This window comes from Leptinotarsa decemlineata, unplaced genomic scaffold (assembly GCF_025532065.1).
Source record: "Leptinotarsa decemlineata unplaced genomic scaffold, Ldec_3_MD MMD2_tig00026369_RagTag_RagTag, whole genome shotgun sequence".
NCBI classification, from domain to species: Eukaryota; Metazoa; Arthropoda; class Insecta; order Coleoptera; family Chrysomelidae; genus Leptinotarsa; species Leptinotarsa decemlineata.
Window position 1 is genome coordinate 2,978,897 of NW_027412709.1, and position 24,613 is coordinate 3,003,509.

The 24,613-nt window shown below is 33.0% G+C and overlaps 1 protein-coding gene across 6 annotated transcripts in view; it reads left to right on the forward strand.

Moving 5' to 3' along the window:
• Nucleotides 1-2,845: 2,845 nt before the first annotated feature.
• LOC111507983 (anoctamin-2) overlaps nt 2,846-24,613 on the forward strand; it is an 86,157-nt gene continuing 64,389 nt past the window's right edge. For 3 of the 6 annotated variants that reach the window (XM_074185320.1, XM_074185325.1, XM_074185321.1), the window contains exon 1: nt 2,846-3,003. In XM_074185320.1, the coding sequence (XP_074041421.1) occupies nt 2,861-3,003 (143 nt within the window). In that variant the 5' untranslated portion in view covers nt 2,846-2,860. Of the gene's footprint in view, nt 3,143-18,818; nt 19,133-24,613 lie in introns of those variants that run through there. The other 3 variants (XM_074185322.1, XM_074185327.1, XM_074185323.1) reach the window with 3 other exon arrangements.

The window sequence follows — 24,613 nt, forward strand, 5'->3', positions numbered from 1 at the left end:
ACTAAAGTTTATCCACTAAAACTAGAAACGAAGTTCCTTGATTTGATCATTTGTCATAAACGTCATCGTCGTGTCATTCTCATACAGTGATACCAATTTGATAGTATTTATCTGATTTATACTGCTTTTGCCAGTACTTTCATCGATTTGCAGTAAGGGGTCGTTATGACATTTTATTTCTGTTACTGAAAATTGGAACAATGCTGTTAGTGTTTTTCAACTAATTTTTATCCAGTACAACATTGGTATGATAAAGCAGGACTCGTTAAATAGTATGTTCTGTTCTGTATAAAACTTCTTTTTTAAAATTTTCTATGAGAACGAAGAATTGAATCACAGTTCATTTTTTAGGATTGAGATGTTCCTAATTTCAGTCATTCCAGTTACGTAGAGAATAGAGTTCGATGGTGGTAGGCAATTTCGAACCTTCGTATAAACTTGAAAACAAAATGGATAGTTGAACTGAGTGTTTTTATAAATTCAGTATATTCAAAAAGTACGAGAATTTGTGAGGAATTTAACTAAAGACAAAAATGCAAGTATTTTTTCGCAAGCTTTGTAGTATTTTGTGCAATTTTCATTGGCAACATATTTATTTATAAACTAGTCATTGGAACGTACAAAACGAAAAAGTGAAAAGTATCACTCTGTAGGAAGTGGTTTCAACTACAATATAAGTGAAAAAACCCAGATACGCCTCATTCATATAATATTGTTTCTATGGGAAAAACAAAACTTTTGTCTATGGAGATGATGTGTCCTAGAAAAAAATTGGTAAATTCCATTAAACGAATGCCTACAGAGTAGAATTTACAATCCACCGATTGATCAAGAGCCCTAATTTCAACTCAGGTGAATTCTCACATCGAGAAAAAAATCAAATTTTTCTCTCTTTTTGTGAAGTAAAGGGCATTCAAATAGAGAAAGATTATCTCTCGAATTGATCTGATTTGAAAATAAGGTCCCAGAAAATAAAATCAAATAAAAAATGACGACAGATCGTCGCAGAGTTCTTATATAGGGGGATTGTGAAACGTAAAAGGTTTTGGCAGCCGTATTTGTGATGACATCAGAGGTTTGAACCATTACGGTATACATAAAATCCATTTATTTTCTATTTGATGAATTTTTCTATTTGATAAATTTTCCTATTTGATAAATTTATAATTCTTGATATGTTTGAAATAAATGTGGAGTAACTAGGTTAGACATTATAGGTATGGCATATAACAAGGTTTTACTAGAAAATTAATGTTATTAGATACATTATGTGAACTTTTGCTAATCGGACGGCTCAATATGAATAACAAAAAAATCGATCAAATATGACTTTTTCATAAAATCATCACTACAAAAAATTAACTTTTACTTTCACAGAAAAATCTATTATTGAATAGATATACATAACTTGAATACTATAGGGCAAAATGGCTTGTTGACATTACTTCCTTTCGAAACGGAATCAGTTACCAAATATATAATTATTATTACCAGAAACCTCACAACAAAAGTAATGATGTCAAAACGTTCAGAAAAATGTTTTTGGAATCTTAGATTTGAAATTTATTTTTCCCTCAATAACTATATTCATTTATATTCCCAGTTACTTTTATCTGTCACCTTCCATGTTGACGTTATCTGAAAAACTTTTACATTACAATACATATCGATACCATAAATATATTAATATTTTGACAGATATTTTCCTATTGATTATAGAACATTTATCTGATTTGTGACCATTTTGACCGGTTTGAGGTTCAATTTCACTTTCTATTTATCTAGTTCTTTGTTTATTTATAATATTTATGATTCGTGGTTGATCTCCACATGAATTACTTGTTTTTGTAGTATTTGGGTATTCCGGTTGTGATATTTTGTTTTTGTTAGCAGTAGCTTTTTTTCGTTGTTTGTGTTTTTATCTGTTGATAAGTTTTTGTTGGTCATTATAAAAAATCATCACTTTTTCATCTAATAACATTTTATTTTCCAGAATAATGTCGTATTTTGCCTCTTTTTCGACAATGAGTTTTCTCGGCAAATCAATTTCCATTAATAAATTATTGACGTTGTTATCACCGTTCAAACCTTGTGATGATGATTGATCTTGTTGCCCTCCAGCCACATATCCTTGGATGTTTTTTGATTGTTTCTCACTGCAGCACACTTTTCTTGTTTCAACTAATGTATGGTATTGTTTTATTTTATCGAAGTTTGGCCAACAAACCTTGATACCACACACGGTCAAAGGCCTTACAAATATCAAGCGCAATAGCTCTTGCTCTTAACTCTCCATGTTTCTCGATTGCGTTATTACAATATGGATGAGATTCGATAGACAAGGTCGCCTGCTGATCTTTGTTTCCGAAAGACATATTGATGATCCCACAAGGTGTTGAAGCCTACCAGATATTCAAGGATATTGTAGTTGGTTTTCTCCATTCTTTTTGATATCACTGATAGCAAAAGGAATAGGCTGAACGCCGAGCCATCGTCCAACAAGAAGGAAAAATCCCTTTCTTGTAAAACTGGATGAAAAGTCTGCAAAATACTAGTGCGATTCATTGGCACACTTCTTAAGTACGATGACGGGCACTTCATCGGATTTCAATAGATTAATTTGTTTTCTTATTGTAATATACTCTTCTGAATATTCTTTAATAAAATCTAATAAGAAAAAACTCGATCGTAGAATAAAATCTATGCAAGATATGCGAAAGGAATCTTTGTTGCACTCGATTTCTTCTCAAGTTGCAAACTTCATGTATCTAACAACAAAAATGTATTCCAGACATAACAAGACATACACGTGTAACTATTTTTCCTCTTATTCACGGGACGCGGCGCGCATGCGTAGGTAATGGTCCAGGTTATTTCCAATTATGCTTGGGAATTTGATTGTGAAATTGAGGAATTTGATAATTTTCGATTGGCAACGTTGTTTTCTGATTTCGTAATTCGTGAAGTAAATAATGTAAATAGTGTGGTTAGGTTTAGGCATAGGTAAGCAAATGTTTACAAAAATGAACTGTTAAGTAGTGAATCTCTCAATGATCAGAAACACCTGCACTTAGCTTTGGCACCTGTCATATAAGGATCGAACTATCAGCTTGATTGCAGCACTCTAGGATATAGCACTATGGTATAACTATTAGATTTTTTTTATTTTAATGAATAATCACTTTTGTCCGCCGCCCAATATTGACCTCGATCCTTGATCTATATATTTATTGTTACTTAGTATGTAATTATATATGTTTTTTGTAGAAGAGTTGAAAGAATTAATTGATATGCATGTAAATGACATTTAAATTGAAATATTATGCCAGTGGATGGCCATGTCATCATTACCGATAAAATAGTAGTTTTGTAATATTGCACATTAGACCAGTGCTTATATTACGAAAAGTAAATTAAAGTCCATGAGTGAACTTCAGGGGTAGAAAATCTTTTTTCATAATTTCCACTGAAACTACATTTTCTATTGGAAAAATTGATGGGTTGTTTGTTTTTTTTTATTGCAAAAATGATTTGTTTTTTACGATTTTTTGTAGAAACTCACCTTTTTGTGTTCTAAATATTTTATTATTTTTTTGAATCAAAATATTTTGTATTGACATTTTATTTCGATGTTAAGTCTAAAAACAGTATTGTCAACCTAAAACATTCATGTGCTGAAAATAGTTTTTCTTTCAAAATTAACAGTGGTACACTTTTGTTGAAGTATCTACTTTCAGGTAGTACGAAAGGAACTAACATTGACATTAAAAAAATTGTCAGACAATAGGAAGTACTTTAAAAATTTTATTTTAAAAAATATTGTTTTATTTTTTATATTTTCAGGTAAATTTTTCTATGGTAATGTTACTTTTTGTGATCTTCTGGAAGATGTTTCAATAAAAAATGAACACTGCTGTTCTTGAAAAAATAAGTATAGGTTTTATTATATTTATATTTTGATGAAGCATTTTTTAGGTTTAACATCAATATGAAATCTCAGATATTAATTGAATAATTTTGTGTGAAAAAAAATTTCCAACTAAAGTTGTTCTTTTTATTACTCACAACTCAAAGAGGCCTACTAGTTTTCTATATCTCCTAAAGGCGCCAACCTGGTTCGTGCAACACGCTTCGAAAATAGTGTTAGGTAAAGCTTTTTGTGCATTCTCTAATTATTTTCAATAATGGTACAACCACATAGGAAGTTAGTTTATATTATTTTCAGGTCAGAACGGCAGGAATTGATAGTTCAATTATCGATATTTTTTTATTGTTCATTCTGATTTCAAGTTTGGAGTTATCTGATTTTGTTTCCAGAATGATTATTTAAATCAAATTAAAATTATTTGTTTTTTCATGAACTACACCTCACGATTTGATCTCCACAAACTTTATTTGAAAAATATATATCACATGTTTCGCTAACACAGTAGCTTTAGAAAGTGATTTTGAATCACTTCACTTATGAAATTACTATGGATATTCATCAAGTTACGGCTGAATCAATCAGAAAAATAAAATTATTCGTGCCAATCTATTTCAACCACTAGTTTTACCAATGGGAAACGCTCATAGCTCTTTCAGGCATGTTCATTCAATACAACCTGAATTATATCTTATTTTATTGGACATCTAAAAAATAAAACTACCTTGTTTATATAATCAATATTGCCATATTCCACTAGTTACCAATTTTAACATTAGGAATCAAATTCAGCAGAGTAGAAATATTAATTTTCATTTGATCTTTCCAAAAGATTGAGTTTCAAACCTTTCTCTTCCAAGTGTCATTGTCAGTCAGTCAGTCATTATTGAACTCAAACCCCACTACTACAAGATGATTTACAAATGTAGAATTAGTCTTCACATTCTAAAAACGTCTATGTTTCTTCAATATTTGGTAAAAGTTTTCTTCATTTGGTACAAGAACAAGTCTTCATATACTCCTAATCTATCACACAGTGAAGTTTTGTCCGTATTGTTTTCAATGAATTTGCCCAAATTATTATTTGTTCTGTAAGTTACATTCAAGTCTTATTAAAAAAAAACATTTATTGTAGGTCAATATCTTATGTCACTTATTGCCGTGAAGTTGGCTTGACGTGGTTAATTGTTTGTTTCCACTGATGTCGATGATATCCACCTCACAACCATTTTTGACAGCAATTTGTTTGATGAAATTCAGTTTTCTCTGAAAATACACTCTGAATATGTCTGTGAAGCATGTTATTGAATGCTGCTACTTTATGCTGATGTGAATGTGTCGAGTTATTATGTATGACAGTTTTCTTATACTTGAAATGGTTTGTGGAAAATTGCGGAATCTTATTTATTATTGATTATAGTGGACCTCTGTCTCAGTATATTACAGATTTGTAACTTAAATAAAAATCTCACAATAAAGTGCATTATCTACATTTATGATGGATTTTCTTCAAGTATCAGTAAATTCCATTATAAATCACTACAAAGTAGTGGGGAAAATTCAGCAGATATATGTAAAATATTATATTCATAAGGTGTTCATATATGGGGCTAGTCCTAATTCTTGAGCCACAAGTTGTAAGCAATAAGTCAAGATGCTGAATCATCGATTTTCAAAAGGAACATTTACCCACTTGTCATAACAAATGTTGTCCAACATGAATTTTTGCAACTTGAAGTTGCCTTTCACTGCAAAAAACTAATGCATGTATCCAATTTCAATATATGTAAAAGGCAACAAGCAAACAAACAAAATACATGAAAATTGAGGTTTAACACTAATGATACAAAAAAGTTAGCATCTGCCCTCTTCTCTTTTCAACCTCTAACATTTTCTGATAAGCAGAAATACTTTTTGAAAAAATGTGGCAAAAATCATGTAAACAGTTCTAGGTGTGATACTTTTTACTTTGTGTGCTCCTTCAGTTAGCCTTTTACTAAATACATATCGAATTTTTTATTGCGAACTCAAAATTATATGCTAGCACCATGATGACGAAAGTACAAAAAGCAGATGTTGGATATATGTTATATTTTGCAGTTATACCTGCAAAATAGTGTTTACAAAAGTTTATGAACACTTAATGTCCTATGTTTTACATAGGTCGAATTGGAAGGACATTAAAAGCAAGCAAAAAAGAACATGGAAACTTGGCTAAGGTCACGTTCAACTCGAGTTGCCCTTCGCGATCATTTTCGATGTCGCGTCGCGAGACTTCCAGTAACTTCGCTATCGGCTTCCATATACTTCCATTACGATATATAAACACCAGCAACACGCAGATCGAAAGAAAAGTCTAGTTGAAAGTCCGGTATGAAGTGATCTAATAGGGCGATAGACATTTGAGTAATAGTTGGAAGTTTCAGTTGAAGTATTTGTGTTGTATCGTCAGTGTAGCAGTGAAATAAGTTATAAAGGGGCAAGAGTTCAATCATGAATTAAGAACACGTCATTTCCAGGAGAAACTTAAGCTTGCAAAGTATGGAATTAAAAAATTCCCAAAACCCACTGAAGGATCAAATTGTTGGCATAACTCTCCTCTGTTGAATTCATTCTTACCAGATGATCATGCTTAGTCCCTCTATAGTTTTGCTTTATAATAACCATTATTTATTGACCTGTATATACCTGATTTTACTAGTGTATCAAGGATTATATCAGCTCTTTTTAGGTAGTTAAAGTTAACATATAATTAATTCTCTGATTGGACCTTAGGTAATAGCTAATGACTCTAAAGTATAAAATGGTCATAATTTTCAGGAGTGTTTTATCAGTGCTGGTTAAGGAAGTTATTATCTTTTTATTTTATTTTCATGAAAATTCATTGGTCATTCCGTTAAGAACAAATTGTTTGTAGCCATTAATTTCCTATTTATCTACTAAATATTACTGGAGTTCTATTCCAACATCAAACCACTATTTTTTAACAGCTCGACACATGTTATAATCACCAAGTGATCATATTCAAGAGGAAGATTGAAGTTTATTCTTCCTCTTGAAGAAGATCACTTGGTGATTGAAACACGTGTTGAGGTGTTAAAAATAACGATTTGGTGTTGGGATAGAACTCCAGTAATATTCATTACTACACCAAAGGTTCCAAACAGTGTATCACAAGTATTTACCTACTGTTGAAGAGGTTCCTGGTGGCTTCAGCACAAAAATGTTGCAATGAATTTACTATAACTGAACTAGTTCGGAATTGGTAAGTGTACCAGTACCTAGGCCATAGAAAGTGTTATATTGACAACATTTATGCTGTTTGGGATATTTTATACTAAAAGATACATACAATCATATCTTGCAAAAAAGGATATATTTTTTTGGAAACTCAACTAATTTGTTTATTTTTCATCAAGTACTTCAGTAAGTACATTTGTTGTAGTTGAAGAAATAAATAAGTCTGTAAAATAAATTATAATATCGAAATCTATTTTACTTATTACTAGCGATCCACACTGGCTTCGCAAGGGTGCAATTTAGAGTTGTAATTTTACTGTGAAACATACTTTGTGTCAACTGCTTTTCATACCCGTTGTAACTTCTAAAGTGAATTTTCGATTCGAATGATAAATCTTGAATATGAAATTAATATCATTTTTCGATTCTACCGAATTTTAATGAACCAATTTGAACAAAGGGCAGTTATTGTGACTTGACTATAATAATAATTTTTATGGGCACATGTTTGATATCTTGAGTTACTTATTGCAATTTTCGTCAGCATCTCTTTATAAAATCCGTTTTAGTCGTTTTCGAGTTTATCCAAATAAATAAACAAAGAAATCATTTCTCTTCTCAGTATTACTTTGGATGATATACCTTTTGCCATCTTTACTCAAATAGGACGTACATTAAAAATTTTTAAATTCTTCGGATTTTTAAAAAAATAAGAATTTTAACATAGGGTGATAACGTATACAGCACCATTCACAAATTGATGGGGGGAAAAATTTGAAATCCGAAAAAAAGGTACCTATAGTTCATCAATATTTTTAATTATGAACAGTTGGACAGACAATCTGTGCAGGGTTAACTGGAAATGAACCGAGTCAAGAATTTCAAGTAGAACGCTATATATTTTTTTGGTCATATAAAATTCCCCTGTCAACGATATGGCGGCGTTGGAGTAATTTCATCCAAATTCAATATGGCGGCACTATGACGTCATCTATAGAAATATGGGTAAAAACCCGATGTAGGAAGAAACAAACTATGAAGTTTGCTCAGTTTAAAAAATAACAAAAATTGCAATATTTCACTAATCCTCGTACTTATTCTAAATTTTACTACATTTATCTTTGGAATACTATGCGGTTCATTATTCTATGCTAGTAAAATAGTGCATTTTTTAAAACTTATTCAAGTTAGAAGCTTTGATTCTTTTTTAACACGCACGGAAAAATGAATAGCATAGTATATTGACATTTTTTGTAGTATAATTGGTACACTTCCATGTCAAAGTTCATTCAGATTTTCGAGATAAATGAAGTAAAAAATGGCAATGAAAAATTTAGAAAGACTACGTCTATTAGTGGAAAAGTACAATTCTTGAATTTTTCTCAAAAACCGAGTGAAAATCATCGTTTGTTTCTGCATAGGTACATCGAGTTTTTTTATAATATTTCTATAACTGACATCATAGCGCCATTTGGAGAAGATGGCTCCTATGCCGCCATTTTGAATATAAATGGCCATATGTGTTATATCGTCAACCGGCTTGGGTTGATTTCTGGTGAACGTACTGATGTTTGAAATATCGGTTTCGATCAACCTTAATTTCGAATTTGAAATGCCTTACCTCGTCAACAATTGACGTTTTGTACAATAATTTCTTTGTCACCCGGTATTGTCTTCATAATTCGCTAGATCTAATGGAATCCGTAAAGATATTACCAGATAGTAAAAAATATTTGAAAATGAACTGAGTCGACCATTAGAAAATAGAAATTTCACTATTTGAAATTCAAGAGAAAGCCACTAAAAATAAAATATCGGATAAGGATTTCTTTAAGATCGCATGTATTTTCACTTAGTTAGCGACTCTGTTATTTGTTATTAATGCCAGCTGTTATGTTAATATTGAGAAAAACTAAATGGAAAACGAATACAATCAGAACGACTTTCAAACAGCAAATAAAACCCAAATTATTCTTGAAAAAGAATAACAAAAAACATCTAAAGTAGACAATTTAACAAAGTAAAACATCTGTTTGAAAGTGGTTGACTAGTACGGCATTCCATTGTGTAATATGATTTGAAATATATGAAAGAACAAATAACATTACAATAAATATCTGAAATATCGATTATATATAAGGAATAAAACGTGAAATGAAAATACAATAAAACGAATAAATTATTCAATATAAAAGATGAAAATGACCACAGAGTGAAAGGAAATAATAATGAAATTGATTAAAAAATTAAAAAAGATTTCAAACATCACTTCGGGTGATGACTTGCGATATCCGCCATTGGTAATGACAGTGGTCTATGTAAGTGAAATTGTGTAGCAATCCTGTGAATGATATCTGCCTCAATTCCATAACGAATATTTGTAGTACAAGCTGAATAGGAAAAGTGTTTTTTATTAATGTGAATGTACATAAGAAAGTAGTTGTTTCGAAAGTCATCTTTATTTTGTGTAATTCAATGTTTATATAAAAGTAGATTTTTTCTGCAATATGCGTCTGCTTTCTTCCTTCCTTTGGAAGTTTTCCACATTTTTTGTTCAAAGATGGAGAAGTAGAAAGACAAAACCTTTCCTCCTTTCCTAATATTTTTATTTTGAAAATAAATAGTGTTCTGGAAATATGGAACTTAATATTACTGTGTGAAAAGTTTATGAATTTATAATTAATTTTTACCATAGAGAGTTATACTCATAATGAGGAAGTATCATATATTTGCTAATAAAATAAAATAACTAAACAATATGATATGTATAAATAGTAAATTTGCAATTCACTTTTATAGGAATACTTTTATAGATGTATCAACACTGTAAATACTCATTTGATTCTTTGATTGGGATTGTCCTATTTATAATATGGAATCACTTGAGACAGAGTTATTTGAGTTCGAAATTTCTGATGAAAAAAAAAAACGGACACGAAATCTGAGATAGAAACGATCCCAACCATCAGTTTATTCGATGAAGGGTATTTTATATGAAATTTGGTGTGTTGAAACACAAATCGCGAGTGGGTTGGCTGAGAAAATGCTGACCAGAATATTATGTTGTCTGTTTTCGAAACTGCTCATTGGTAGACCAATATATTCTAAAGCCAGTTTGGTATTCGACTGGAAGCTTGTTTTTTTTGAATATACCAAGTGAGACGTTCATTCGTTGGTCTATTGGATTTTTTCCTTCATTTAAGATTGGAATTTTTCCAGGAACTTGGGTGTATAACTTCTTTCCATATATTGTTATTCATTTTCGGTAGTACTTATTTGAAATTATAGCGATATCATTTTTAAATTTATCATATAAAATAAATAATCAAGATAAAAGATAAAAATGACCACAGAGTAAAAAAATAGTACCTCCCACTCACACTCGCTAGAGTTCTATTTACTCCGAAATGCCCTCCAGTGCGACCATCGTGGAGCTGTTCAAGAATATTCGGGATACACGTCTTTTGAAGGATTATCTGGAGTTTGTGGGTTCTTCCATCTGGACTTTCCCATTCCCGAGTGAGTAGCTCATCTCGAATGCACATTGAGTCACATTAGAGCCAGTGGGTAACCCTTTTCCTGCCGGTCGTGCTTGGCCTTACTGCTTTGTCAATCCATTCCCGTACAGTTTTTAAGACCGGATCCTCCTTCTGCGCTACGATGATCTCTTGCCTCCTCATGAAGGCAAATTTTTCGTGAATCAATTCCTGTACCTCCCCTTTACTCAAATGGGAAGATTTTAAATCTTCAAATGAATGAAGATACACCTTATTGTCTTTCTCTTGTTTCTCTTGAACATTTATCAATAATTTACGATATTCTTCTCTGTTTCCTTCTTGTTCTTCCAGAATATTTACCACTACGTACCAGCAAGTCTCTTTTTCCCGTTTCTTCTGAATACTTAGTAGTAATTCACGATCTTCATTTCTGCGTTTTTCATTCTCCGCCAGGTTTGCTTGTAAAGCCTCGAATATTTTCTGACACTCCTTGTTTTCACCATAAAACGGAAAATTTTCAGTCAATTACACTAAATATTACGTTTTTCCACGTGGGTTAACCAATAATTGATTATACTGAACAATAATCATACTTAACTTTATTTCACTTTTGATACAACAAAACTCTTTAACTTAAACTTCAACTACTATTCAAATGTCTATCGCCATATTAGATCGCTACGCGTACCGCACTGTCACTTGACTGTCCCGATAGGCCGATGGATCGTGTTTATATTTGGCAATCGAAGGCCGTAGAAAATTCGTCTGAATTCCATCGAATAATCGAATCTGTGCGCGGCCTTGACCACGTCACAGTTGGTTTATGGCTGCCAGTGGCGGCCGGCCTTATTTTCTTTGGGGCATGATTTACAACACTACGTATAAGAAAATAAACATTTATCTCTCCCATTATTCCTACAAAGTAGGTTCTTGTAAATGCCTGCCGGAAAACAACTACTTACCCGACTAATACCAAGATGGACATTGAATTATATCGGACATATATTTCTGCAAGATATCTCACAGAGGTGAGTCTTGCAGATGTGTCTCGTTCATCCAGTAACAGGACCACGCGGAAATTAATCCAGTAGATTATCTACAGACCGATTTTGAGATATTACCTCTCATCAGTGCGTGAAATATCCGATCCAAATAGCAGTGTGCCTGAGATGCGATTAATTTCAACCCGACTCAACTGCATATATGAAACTTTCGTTTGACAGAAATATTGTTAACTAGTAATAGCTCGATATCGTGAACAAGGCCCCGGCAGTAGACATTTTCATGTGATATCAAAAAAATTTTAATAATGAAAGTGTACATGACCCAACCCGTTAACGTTAAAATCAATGAAAAAATTCTCCACATGAAATAAAATGTACACGAAAACCATAGTTGGAAAAATCTTCTATATTTAAAATTAGTACACAAAATCTAAAGATCACAAAATATTTACCTAAACTGTGATTTTATACATAACATATTAAAATATAATTATGAAAATGAAAAAAAATGTATCAAACTGGATTGAAGTTTTTATTATAACAATTTATAGTTAGTATATGAATTTATATATAAGAAAGAAGGTTCATTTAAAATTTTATTCAATTTATTCTACAATCCTCAATCTGTTCAACAGCAATTTATTATAAAAAAAATCTTACTGGTCAACACAAATGTCGGCTCCGGTAAAGTGACTTGATTATTTGTCAATATTTGATATAAAATTTTTACTATTATGGCGTCTGTCAAATTGGATCACTATATTTTAGTTCTGTGATTGGATATTTTGAAAACCAATACACTTGGCAACATTGGCGAAGGCCAATTTTATTGATCAACAGACACGCTGCCAATTTAAACTCTTGCTTCTCGAATTGTTTTTTTTCTGCAAATATAAAGAGATCGATTAGGCTTGATAAGTATAATATACCTCTAACAGTCTTTAAGCAAACCAGTATCATTTTCAATAGCGTGAAACAAGCGCATTATGTACCAAGAACAGAAATCGAAATAAATATGAAGATTGTATCGAAGAGAGATTAATACGTAAATGAATGTTTCGAAATGGAGTTTCGAAACATTCATCTCTCCCAAACCTATAGAGTAGGTTCCGGTTAAAGAAGAAAAATGATCGATTTATCAGGAACGTGTCGTATTCAATAATTAAATACGACATTTGAGAGGCCGATGAAAAATCTGATTTCTCACACAAAACATGACTATTGTTCAATATTTGTCGACTTATTTCAAATACCTACACAAATTCATGGAACACAGTACCATACTATACTTGAATTTGACAGATGCACACTTTCTACCAAAACAGGGTTATTCAGTGCGTACGTGAAAATCCAATTCTAGCAACTTTTTAGGGGACTAGATATCAAGGTCGAACAAAATCTACATGTGAAGAATTTTTTTGTCAAAGACAATAGTGTGACGTCAATCGGCGCCGAGAGGACATTATTAACTATTTCTTTTAAATAAAAGAGGGATCTTGTGATATATAGTTTATTATGACTTTCAATTTTCTTTCCAAAAATTGTTCATTTCAGGAAATCTAATCAGCCGTTCTTGAGAACTTAACAGTTTTGTGTTCGTTTATTTCGTTTTTCTTTGACAAGCGAGAATCGAGTTCCTTGTCGATCCCATAGATGACGACTTCGTGAGGGAAGATGTCGTCGACCTTAATAACTCAGGTTCATACCTTAATTTCGTTGCTAACACCTATTCACCATTCTGGATAGTGCATTTGTGAAACGCATACTATAGATTTCATTCGTCACCACAAAAATAATCTAAGGGAGTCATATCAGGTGATCCAGCGGACCATGTCTGCCTATTCACCGAATTGAATAATTGCTGTCCATCAAACTCTAAAACCAGCCTATCACAATGGTTTGGCATATGTTAAATTACTTATAGGTATTCATTTATGAATGAATGAACGATCCCACAGAATGTTAAATTATTCGGATCCCGATCATTTTCTGGATAAACGGTTCGATTGTATAACTTACGACATTACCTCAGACTTCATTATTTCCCGGAAGTGAATGATAAATTATTCGAACTTTTATTGAGATGAACTGTAGAGAGTTTCGAATAATTTTGAAATTATTATATTTACCGTAAGTTTGTAGATTCCGAGGAGAATAATAATATAAAATTACCAAGTGCCCAGGATCGGTTTTATGATTTCCAAAAATTATCTTGGATAGAGTATCACGAGACTCCTTTTCGGCACAAAAAATACTACGAATAATTTCTTTTGTCCTGTTCAACAGTTGAAATGGAGAGGAGGAACTTTTAACATCTGCCTCACATAAAGTTCGCATTTTGTATACGTAGTTCGAATTAGAAGATTTTTCTCCCAGTTACAATTATTTTCAACATCATTTTTTTCAAAATCATGAAATAATATCTATATAGTTTATGAATGTTCCTACTTGAGCCGAATAGTAGTTTTTGGAAATTCAATATTTTGTTTCCTCTATTTGCACCACTCAAAATGTGAGGCATGATAACAAAAGTATCTATTTTATGAAGAAGTAATGAAATAACAAAATTTTATGAGTAATGAAATCGTCACCTTTATATAGGTTTAAGTTAGGTTAGGTTTTTTCATGTCTTTTATACGACATGATAAAATAATGACCATTGTTGATATAAAGAACGAATTCAAAATCCCTAAGACAACGCCATGACCAAACACGCCACACCGGAATCAACAGCCATTAATCTTATTGAAATTTAACAGTTTTACATTGATCTGTAAATTCATTAGGCATACTTTTCCATGTGACCCATATTTGGAATAACGCAATCGAGAAACATGGAGAGTCAAGAGCTGTTGCGCTTGATATTTCTAAGGTCTTTGACCGTGTGTGGCATGAGGGTTTGCTTGCCAAACTTCGATGCTATGGCTTGTCGGATCATTTTTGTTTATGGCTCTTCAGCTTCCTGAAATAACGTTCCTTGCAAGTGGCTGTCGATGGATATCTCTCGAATACTTTCACCATCAACGCTGGAGTTCCTCAGGGATCCATATTGTCTCCAACTCTCTTGTTATTGTATATGCCAGTTGAATATGCCAATGTCAAAAAAGTCGTTTTTCTTAAAGCCAGTTACACCTGTAGATGTTAAAATATTGATTGGTAATTTGAAATATTCCAACTCAAGTGGATTTGATGAAATATCAAATAACCTACTAAAAAAAATCGTATGCAGGTTTATGTGAACCATTGGCTTTTCTTATCAAAAAAGTCGTTTTTCTTAAAGCAAGTTACATCTGTAGATGTTAAAATATTGATTGGTAATTTGAAATCTTCCAACTCAAGTGGATTTGATGAAATATCAAATAACCTACTAAAAAAATCGTATGCTGGTTTATGTGAACCATTGGCTTCTTTTCTCATCAATCTTTATTACTCTGAAGGAATTTTCCCAGAATGTTTGAAGTTAGCTGTGGTTCTGCCATTATACAAAAAAGGTAATTCTGATGACTTCTCCAATTATAGAGCCATCAGTTTATTGTCAAGTCTCTCTAAACTCATTGAAATGGACATCACTAATTAACGCTCATCATTCTTGTGTAGTCAGAGACTGTTTGTTATCCTGAAATCAACATGGATTCTGTAAAAATATTAGCACAGAATCTGCTCTGTGTGATTTTCAGAAATGTCTTGTAGACAATCTTGATAAGGGTGAATATGCTCTGGGTCTTTTCATTGACTTTTCAAGAGCTTTCGACTTAGTCAATCATAGGCTTTTATGTAGTAAATTAGAATCGTATGGAGTTATACCGCTGGAGGAATACCGCTAACATTATTTGAATCATATTTAAATGGCAGAAGTCAGGTTGTTAGACTGAATGAAGTTTTGAGTAGTTACCGTGAAATAAATCAAGGTGTACCTCAAGGATCTGTATTGGGACCTTTATTGTTCAAAATATTTGTAAATGATATAATCCGTCTGATGGAAAGAAACCACGATATGAAAATAGTGTGCTATGCGGACGATACCAAAACTGTCACAGTATTTTATGGGCGCTCCAAACAAATATTCAAATATTCAAACAAGTATTCAAAAATACAGAAAAACAAATAACTTGTACTGATGAGGTGAAACTTTTGGGTGTAATTTGCGACAAACATCTGCAATGGGCAAGTCATACAGAACTATTGTCTGATAAGCTGAGAAGTAGTTGCTACAGCATAAAGTATATGAAAGACCACTGCAGCAGAAATGTCTTGCTTACGCTGTACTTTGCACATTTCCACTCCAACATGAAATATGGTATACTAAATTGGGGAAACAGTGCTGGTATGAATCGGATCTTCATTCTTCAAAAATAGGCAATTCTAATAAAGAAAGTATTGATATGAGAACCAGTTGTCGTGAATACTTCATTACTCTTGGTGTATTAACAGTTTACATTTTATATATAGTGGAAGCTTGCATTTATATCTATAAGAATAAAAATAAGTTTGCAATAGATAACAATCATTGCTATAACTCCCGTCATAGAAATCTCTTGCAGCCTGATTTTCATCGCACATGAAACCAAAGAAATTTTTATTGTATTGGTTGTGAGCTCTATAATATTCTTGATGATCATATAAAATCATCCCCTCATGTTCATATTTTTAAATCAAGGCTGAAAATGATCCTACTTCGTAAGTGTTGTTATTCCATGGACGATTTCTTTTTATGATAATCCTTTTTTATTTTTAAACTATATTATTGATGTTTCTTATATATACATGTTTACGTAAATTTGTAATTGTTGACATGTCCTTGTTCAATGTAACGATGTAACTGAAATTTTGACGTTTTTAATCACTTATGTAACCTTTGGGCATTCAAATGATAAAATAAAGGATTATTATTATTATTATTTCTCTGCTGACGACAGCACACATATCTCATCATTACATTTGGATCCCTTAACATCGGCTGCGGGAGCACATCTTAACTGGCAGCAGGAATTTGAATATCATAATGGGGATCTAAAAGTAATTTCGAATTAAAGCGAAAGTAACCAGGTTCAATTCAATGCCACAAAAATCGGTTTTCTCCAAGAAGATAAATGTCTACGAACCGGATATAATAGTACCAGGATAGACAATTCCGCTTTCTGCTTCGATAAGTTTGTTGAGGGTTAAAATGGACACCAATATGTTTTGGCACAATCATGTTGTTAGAATTGCAAAGGCTGCTTATCAAAAGCTTGGAACACTGTTTTTCTGGTTTGGAACACTGCTCCACACCAGAACACTGTACTCTGGAACATCGAAGAAATATTGGAGATTTATCTCTCTTCTATAGATACTTTCACGGGAGCTGTTCAAGTGACTTGGCACATTTGATTTGACCAAGGGTGCTGAATATCAGAAATACGCGACGGTCTGTGGTTGCTCATCGTTAAAAGGTTCACTATTCAAGAACTCTTTCATTTGGAGAACGGTGTTCATGTGGAATAAACTTCCTGTACCTAATCAGTAATCTCCAGCGATTCGAATCCAATGTGAATCACTACTTTCGCCTTAAGGATTTTCCTGTAGTGCTTGTGTTTTGTCTTTGAAAAAAATAAATGAAACCTATTCACAAAAGACATTAAAAATACTATACTTAGACATAAAGTTATTATTTTTTTGAGATGTCTTTTTGATTCAAGAGAGTAGTGCGGATGGCGGAGGAAACTGTAGACTAGGCGTTGCAATTGCTATAGAATCAGCTGTTATTGATGAAAAACTAAATAAAAATATTTTTTGGGTTGACCTGATTTCAGTTTATTCCAAATGTGCCTTTAGAATAGTCTACAACAACGGTCGGCAACAGGCGGACCGCGGTCCGTTTGCGGGCCGCGAAAGGGCGAACCTCGGACCGCCAAAGATTGTAATGTGTTATATACCAGGTATAAATTAATACGTAGATAAGGTATACTATACCTTTATTAGTTAAAGTACAAGTACCTATAACTGATCAAGGTTTTATTAGTTTCCTATCTAACCTGTGTGTGTTTGTGCCCGCTTGTGACCCAAGCAGACTGTCAGTCGCAGCACAAACCGCGGAGCAACCATTCATTTGTATTGTGATTTTTCGCGTTTTCATATTTTCGTACCTATGCTAATATGGATCCTAAAAAGCGAAAAGTGAACAGTGAAAATAGGAGGTTTCTGACAGAATGGACTGAAAAATATTATTTCACGCTGCCTGATAGGCCTCAAGCGGTTCCAGTGTGCCTTATATGCAATAAAACTGTCGCTATTGTTAAGATTGGCAATTTGAAGCAACACTACGAAACAACTCAGCAGTACTTTCACAAAAACTTTTTATTAAATTTCTGGCCGATCTTAAGATCAAATTTGCTACAAGATTCCAAGACTTTGCAGAGATGGGCAAGCTATCGGTTTCTTAAATCGCCATTTGAAGTTGATTTAGCAGCAGAATGGGCAGATGTGGCTGCCAAGTTGTTTTATCTGGCAAAGGCAAGACTTCAAATAGAGATAATTGATTTGCAAGAAGATGTGTCTTTGCAAATGTATAACACGGTATCCATTGAAAAATTTTGGACCAAACATGTCCCAGAAAAATATGAAAATTGCAAAAAACTAGCTATAAACTTGGCCACTATGTTTGGCTCGATATATGTATGTGAAACATCTTTCTCAAATATTAATTTTTCGAAAAGTAAATATCGTTCGAAATTAACGGACGCTCACCTAAAAGACACACCTCGAATTTGCTGTTCCTCTCGAGAACCAAACTATAGAAACCGACTCAAGACCGTCGGTGTAACATTAATTTTGGGTCTTGAGTTTTATAATTCAGAATTTGATTTGAAACCAAAATAATACAAAGGTAGCACTCAATTTTTATCAGTTGTTTTTACTGGACCACGTCAAAATGTTCCCACAGTATCCGGACCCCACCTAAAACTACTTGCCGACCCCTGGTCTAGAACATGTAGGTGTATTTCTGAATAATTTTTTATTCAACGATATAACCTGGTCATGATCAACCTATCAGATTAATATTATTTCATGTTTTCACAAAGCCAACTTTAGTGTATCCACCTTGTATTTTTGAAATTACCTTCACTTAGATAATTACTTTAGTAATCACGTCCTATTGTTCAGAGATTGTCTGCATTAAGCTGACGTGCGGTAAACATGTTTCGATCAAATTTAAAAGAAATTCAGATGTATTTTTCGGCATGAAAATTAATTCGAAAGAAAACTAGTTTCGGTTCGTTGAATTTGTCTAAATATGTAGATTGTCGTTTGCGTTCGTGTTGAAGTATTAACAGCATGTCAACCTCTGTCGACGTAATAACTATATCAGTAACAAAACGATAGAACCAACGAATAGTTGAATTTCTACAGAGCTAATATGAACGAACCCAACATTTGTGTATGGTGTTTCAGTTGAAAAAATTCAATAATTTATAGGAAAATTTTTGGTGAGTACTTAAAAGAACTATTCCGATGAATTAATTCATTTTACCAGTTAACCTTTAGGTAAAACTGTTATGTTATCGCTTCAAGAGGTTACAGTGAATGAAAATATATACGAGGGAAGAGATCGGTACGAATAAAAAGTTTGTTGTGGAATTATAAATTGAATCATAATGTTTATGCATTCATTATGGATAGCCTTGAACTAGATATGTGAAACTTTGAGAGACAATTGATAAAAAAAATTAATATAATGGTTGTACAATACAACATGATAATGCAATTGTTGATCTTCTCCAACTTGTTATCATTTAATGTTTCAAATAATTTTCGTTTTCTTTGTTGAGTTAGAGATACGTTGAACATTATAACATTTCAAAAATAGCATAGTTATTACCAGTTTCAAGTACTGTGACGAGTTGACAAACAAAAAGTTTCACTTGATTTTGAAAATAGTTATTGACATTAACACGATTCCTTAAGGGATTCCACTATACTTTTCACTAAATGTGAATACACTGACCCGTTAAAATTAATAACACTGTCCAATGATAATAATAATAGTTTTTTAGGCCACCCGGCAATTAAAAAAAAAAATCTGAGTGTACTTACGTATTTTGATGTGTAGATTTAAAAACACAAGCATTTATTCACTAGGTCAGCTTTACACCTTATTTCTCCTTAATTGACACTTGTCAATTCAGCCATTAACCTTAAAAACGTAAAATACAGAGATATATAGATAACCAAAAAGCAGCTCCGTACATTTTTTAACATTTTTTATTGGAAAAAGGTTGATTGTTGAAGTGAAAAGTGTCAAGAAAAGAGAAATAAGGTGACCTAGTGTATTTAAATAGTGTATCTTGTGAAAAAGAAGGCTGAAAAGTTGCCCTTTTCAGAACTTTGACAGGCCGTAACTTTGTAAATAAGGGAGAGCGGCACTTTTTTCTTTCGGATTCGTAATCTGCGCATCAAAATACGTATGTACACTGAATAATTTTATCAAAATCGCGAGGTGCCCTCAAAACGAATATTTATCTACCTAATAGAATTTTCACAATGAATTTCATTTGAGACGCGTTTCGCTCATGGTAGCTTCATTAGTTGGATTGGTATATCACTAATTGATTGGAAAGCTCTCTGAAAGTCATCTCATTAGATTCTATTTTGGGGATTCGTCGTTGTTGTCGAAAATATTCATCTTTGTTTTCCGTAATTTCACTCAGTAAATAAATCGTTGTCTTGAACTTAAAAAATGCTACAAGCAGGAAAATCGATGAACAAACACGAAACTGGAACGGTTTTGTGTTTACTTGTTCTATTGGAATAAAACAAATCAATTTTATTAGTAGATTCGTGTTCTTATTTTGTCTACGGATTAAAAAAATACATTTTTGAAGGACGCTTCCTCATCACTCTTCCCTCAGGTCGGAAACAATACCTCATCCACTACTTTTCTCACGAAAAAGTATGGGGTTATAGATAAGGAGTGCTTCAAGTGCATCACAAATGTTCTGTCAATCTCCCCAAGTATTATTTTGATGAAAAATGTTAATATTCTCAGTTGAGAATGTCACCGTAGTATACTGATATACTAAATTATGATTTTTTTTTCATTTGGCCCCCTAGAATCGAAAAATATTTCTTTGTTCAATTCTGTACTCTGTCTGCCTGTCCGTCTGTCGTGTATATTCTGGCTTTCGATATCTGGTGGGATAACGAATGCCAGATTCGTAGAGCCTATGATGAAGGTCAGACCAGATACAAGTTGAACAGAACTGTAAAAGAGGGAATTTGATTTTCCGAAACCTTACCAAGTAAATAAATTTGAAATCTTATTTTCCGACTATCTAAAAGAATAATTCGTTTAGGCCAGTCTCAACTCAACTACACTGTAGGTTAATGGACTGACACCTATCAGAAAACAACTACTCCCCTGGCTAATATCAGGAAGGGCTTTGGATTATATCCGACAGGTGTCAATGTAGGATTCTTCACAGAAGTAATACCTGCATATGCTGTTGGCGATAGGTACAACTGCCGAAATCGATTTTCGATTATCGGAGCACACTTGCAGATCGGTTTCGGGCTATTTGGCCATTCGTCAGTGCAAGGTAGTATCCATCACCAACATGAAGTCGACGATTTCCCATATTTGAAAATCGAATTATTTTCAGAGTATCATTCTTCGAACTAGGCTGAAGTGAACGACAAACAAAATATTTGTCATCGCCCCATCTGCCCGTAAACCAGGAACTAACCAACCGCATTTCCGAATCGCCAAATTCCTCGTATAAGGAAAAAAAGTCGCATATAGTAAGGGGGCATACTTGAAAACTGGCTCTAAATCAAATTATCCAACAGAAAAATTCGTTCAGGACAGTCTCAACCCACCTACACTGTAGGTTGATGTACTGAAACCTATCACCTGTCGGATATAATCCAACGCCTTTCGTGGTATTAACCAGGAAATAGTTGTTTTCTGATAGGTGGCAGTCCATTCACCTACAGTGTAGGTGAGTTGAGACTGGCTTGAACGAATTATTCTTTCAGATAATTTTATTCACAGCCAGTTTTCAAGTATGCGCCCTTACTATATGTGAAATTTCTTATTTTCCGTTAACCAGCAAAATACAAAATGAATGGAGATATCAAATTTCATTCATTTTATTTATTATTTCTGAAACTCAAATACTTCTACAAAAAAAACAATAATGACTGACACATTTGACGAATAGAACATAGATATTTTGATTTTAATGCTAACCCCCCCTCTATTAGGCATACATTGACCGTGAATATGTTGAAACCAGTATGGTGGGATATCATTTATAAACTATGATTGTTGATGATCCGAAATTTTGATTTTCAAGCTGAAATGTTTTAAAAAACGATTGAAGTTTGCTTCGTGCGAAGTTACGAATAATATTGGCATTGACGAAAATGCTGTTTTGAACGTTTGCAGTGAATTTTTATTCTGATTATTTAATCACTAATTCTAGTATTGAACTGTTCTGACTGGTTTATATTCATCAATGCCTTGTTTATTCGAAAGGAATTATTGATACGCCACTGCTTCTCCTGAAGCGAAAATTATTTTTGAGCAAATTTGGTCTCTTTGTTTTTTTTTGCTTGTCGTCCATCATATCCCGTTTTCATGGTAATCAGTGAGGAGGTAAGGAAGAAATGAATTAAGGGGGGAAAAGGACATTTTTCTCATTACCAAGGTATATTCTGAGAATGAATGAATTGAAAGAATAATTCATTCGGGAACTGTAACTGGTTTCAACTAACGTCTTCCAGAAGAAATGAGGACTTGTAACAATTCAAATATTTTTGAAACTATCAAAATTATGGTAAAATGATATATAACTTTTCAATTAATCATGAACTCGTCTATTAAAGGTCTATACATTTTTTCTAGTAGCCCCTGTTTTCAAAATAATCGGTCTTCAATTCGCAATATAAAAAGATTCTATGATGATACATTTTTTCAACGTGACCAAAATTACGGATGTAAAGTACGTACTACTGACGTTTTCATTTTTGTGGATTTTTCAATAGACTTTATCCACTTTGAATCTTTGACATTGACAATGAACAGGTTACTGAAATCAGCATTAATGAAAACTTTTGAAATTGTCAAGTTCATGTTTAATTTTGAAAGAGGACAATATTAATGATCCACCCTGTTATTCAAATGGAAAAGATTTTTGAACCTTACATTGTTGATCAGACCTCTTAGAGAATCCACCTAAAAACTAATATTCATCGCTTTTCAAATTCGAGTCTATCCCTGGGATTTCGTAAACAGTAAGAAATACAAATATATTTCGAAATTCTTGAACGTTCAAAATACGATTTGTCTGCCGACAAATACTGTACTGCAAATACAGATCTGTATTTTTTGTATGTTCATATAATATCGTGAAATTAAAGTTTTGATATTTCCGAAAGTTTTGGTGAATGTATGATCGTCAAATAATCAACTATTTTTTTCATTACGGCTCTGACTATCGCTTGAATGGAAGCAATTCTTACACCACAGTCAGTCGATTCTCAAAAACTTCAACAAGTACCTGCAATGTGTTGATATCACAAAACCTGTAATAATTCTATAGGTTTAAGAAACACACATTTTTTTTGTCCAGTCTAATCTAACTTCTAACTAATTCACTTGAAGCTCACTTTGATTCAGTACAGCCATGTTTCATCCACACCTCACAACAGCTCGTACTGTCGTGGTTTAGATTTCAATCTTTCCAAAGTCACGTCTGAAGGAAGTTCTTATATTATTTTTTTTTCATTATTTCTTAAGATTCGTTTGGGAACGACTCTTTAGATTTTGCAAATAAAATATCGTAACTTGAATTTCTTTTTATTTTATTCGCGTAATCTTTTGATTTTACATCCCACAGGCAGCTGTTTTCTTTATATACAGCAATAAACTCTTTCCAGCAATAAGCTCCACACGTTCCAATTTGTCTACAACCCCCACCCCAGACACGTCTGTTGATACGATATTTTATGGAAGCTCTGTACTGCGAACAATTCGACGACTGCATACTGCAAAACACCCAATTTGCCTACACACCTTATGATTTATCGTTACTGCGGCAGTACCGATGCATATCGTACTGCAAGCAGTACGAAAAATCGTAACGTGTGTAGGCCATATAAGAATGATAAATTTTTGTTTGGCGTCAGTACCACCTCATTTTTGATTACGATTGACTGCCGATTGAACACCGCAATAGTTGAAATCGGTACTGGACATACAAATTTAACGAGTTAATTTTTTCCTTGAATCTCTGCAAGTTGTACGATCTGGGAGAACCTCACTGAAAATATTGGAGGATTGTATCAATAATTTCAGGTACTTGGTAAAGTTCTAGTGAATTATGTGATGGAATTGGCCAATACTTGACGAAAATCCATAACGTATTCAACAGAAACTTCATTGTGAGATTTTCACTGAAAACACTGAAACACGTGTTTCACTATACAATGACTTCCTCAGGCGTGTTTATACCGACTGTATAATTTATTGTCTAATTTTATCACTACATGATTGAAGATGAATTATTAGCTTGTTTCAAAACTTTTGTCCGTTTTTATGAGTCTACTTTAAACTGTAATATCTCAGTGAATACTTATTCTATTTAATCAAAATAAGCGCCATTTGAGTCGATTAATTCCGTCAGCCTAAGTGTGCTCGGAATTCGATGAAATCGACGAAGGCCGTTTTTGCCTAGTCCTGATTGGTGAAGGTTGTACTGGTGAGGAAGTTATCGAAGTGCTTGAAAATATGGTAGCCGGTTGGCGAGATTTCTGGATAGTAAGGTGGGTGGGACAGAACTTCGATACTCAATTAATTTAATTTTCGGGCGTTGGTGTGGAACAGGATCGGATCTCTTCTGCTGACCAGTGCCGGCTGCTGTGGAGGCAATTTTCGGTACATTTCGTCGATTTCCTCATAATAGACT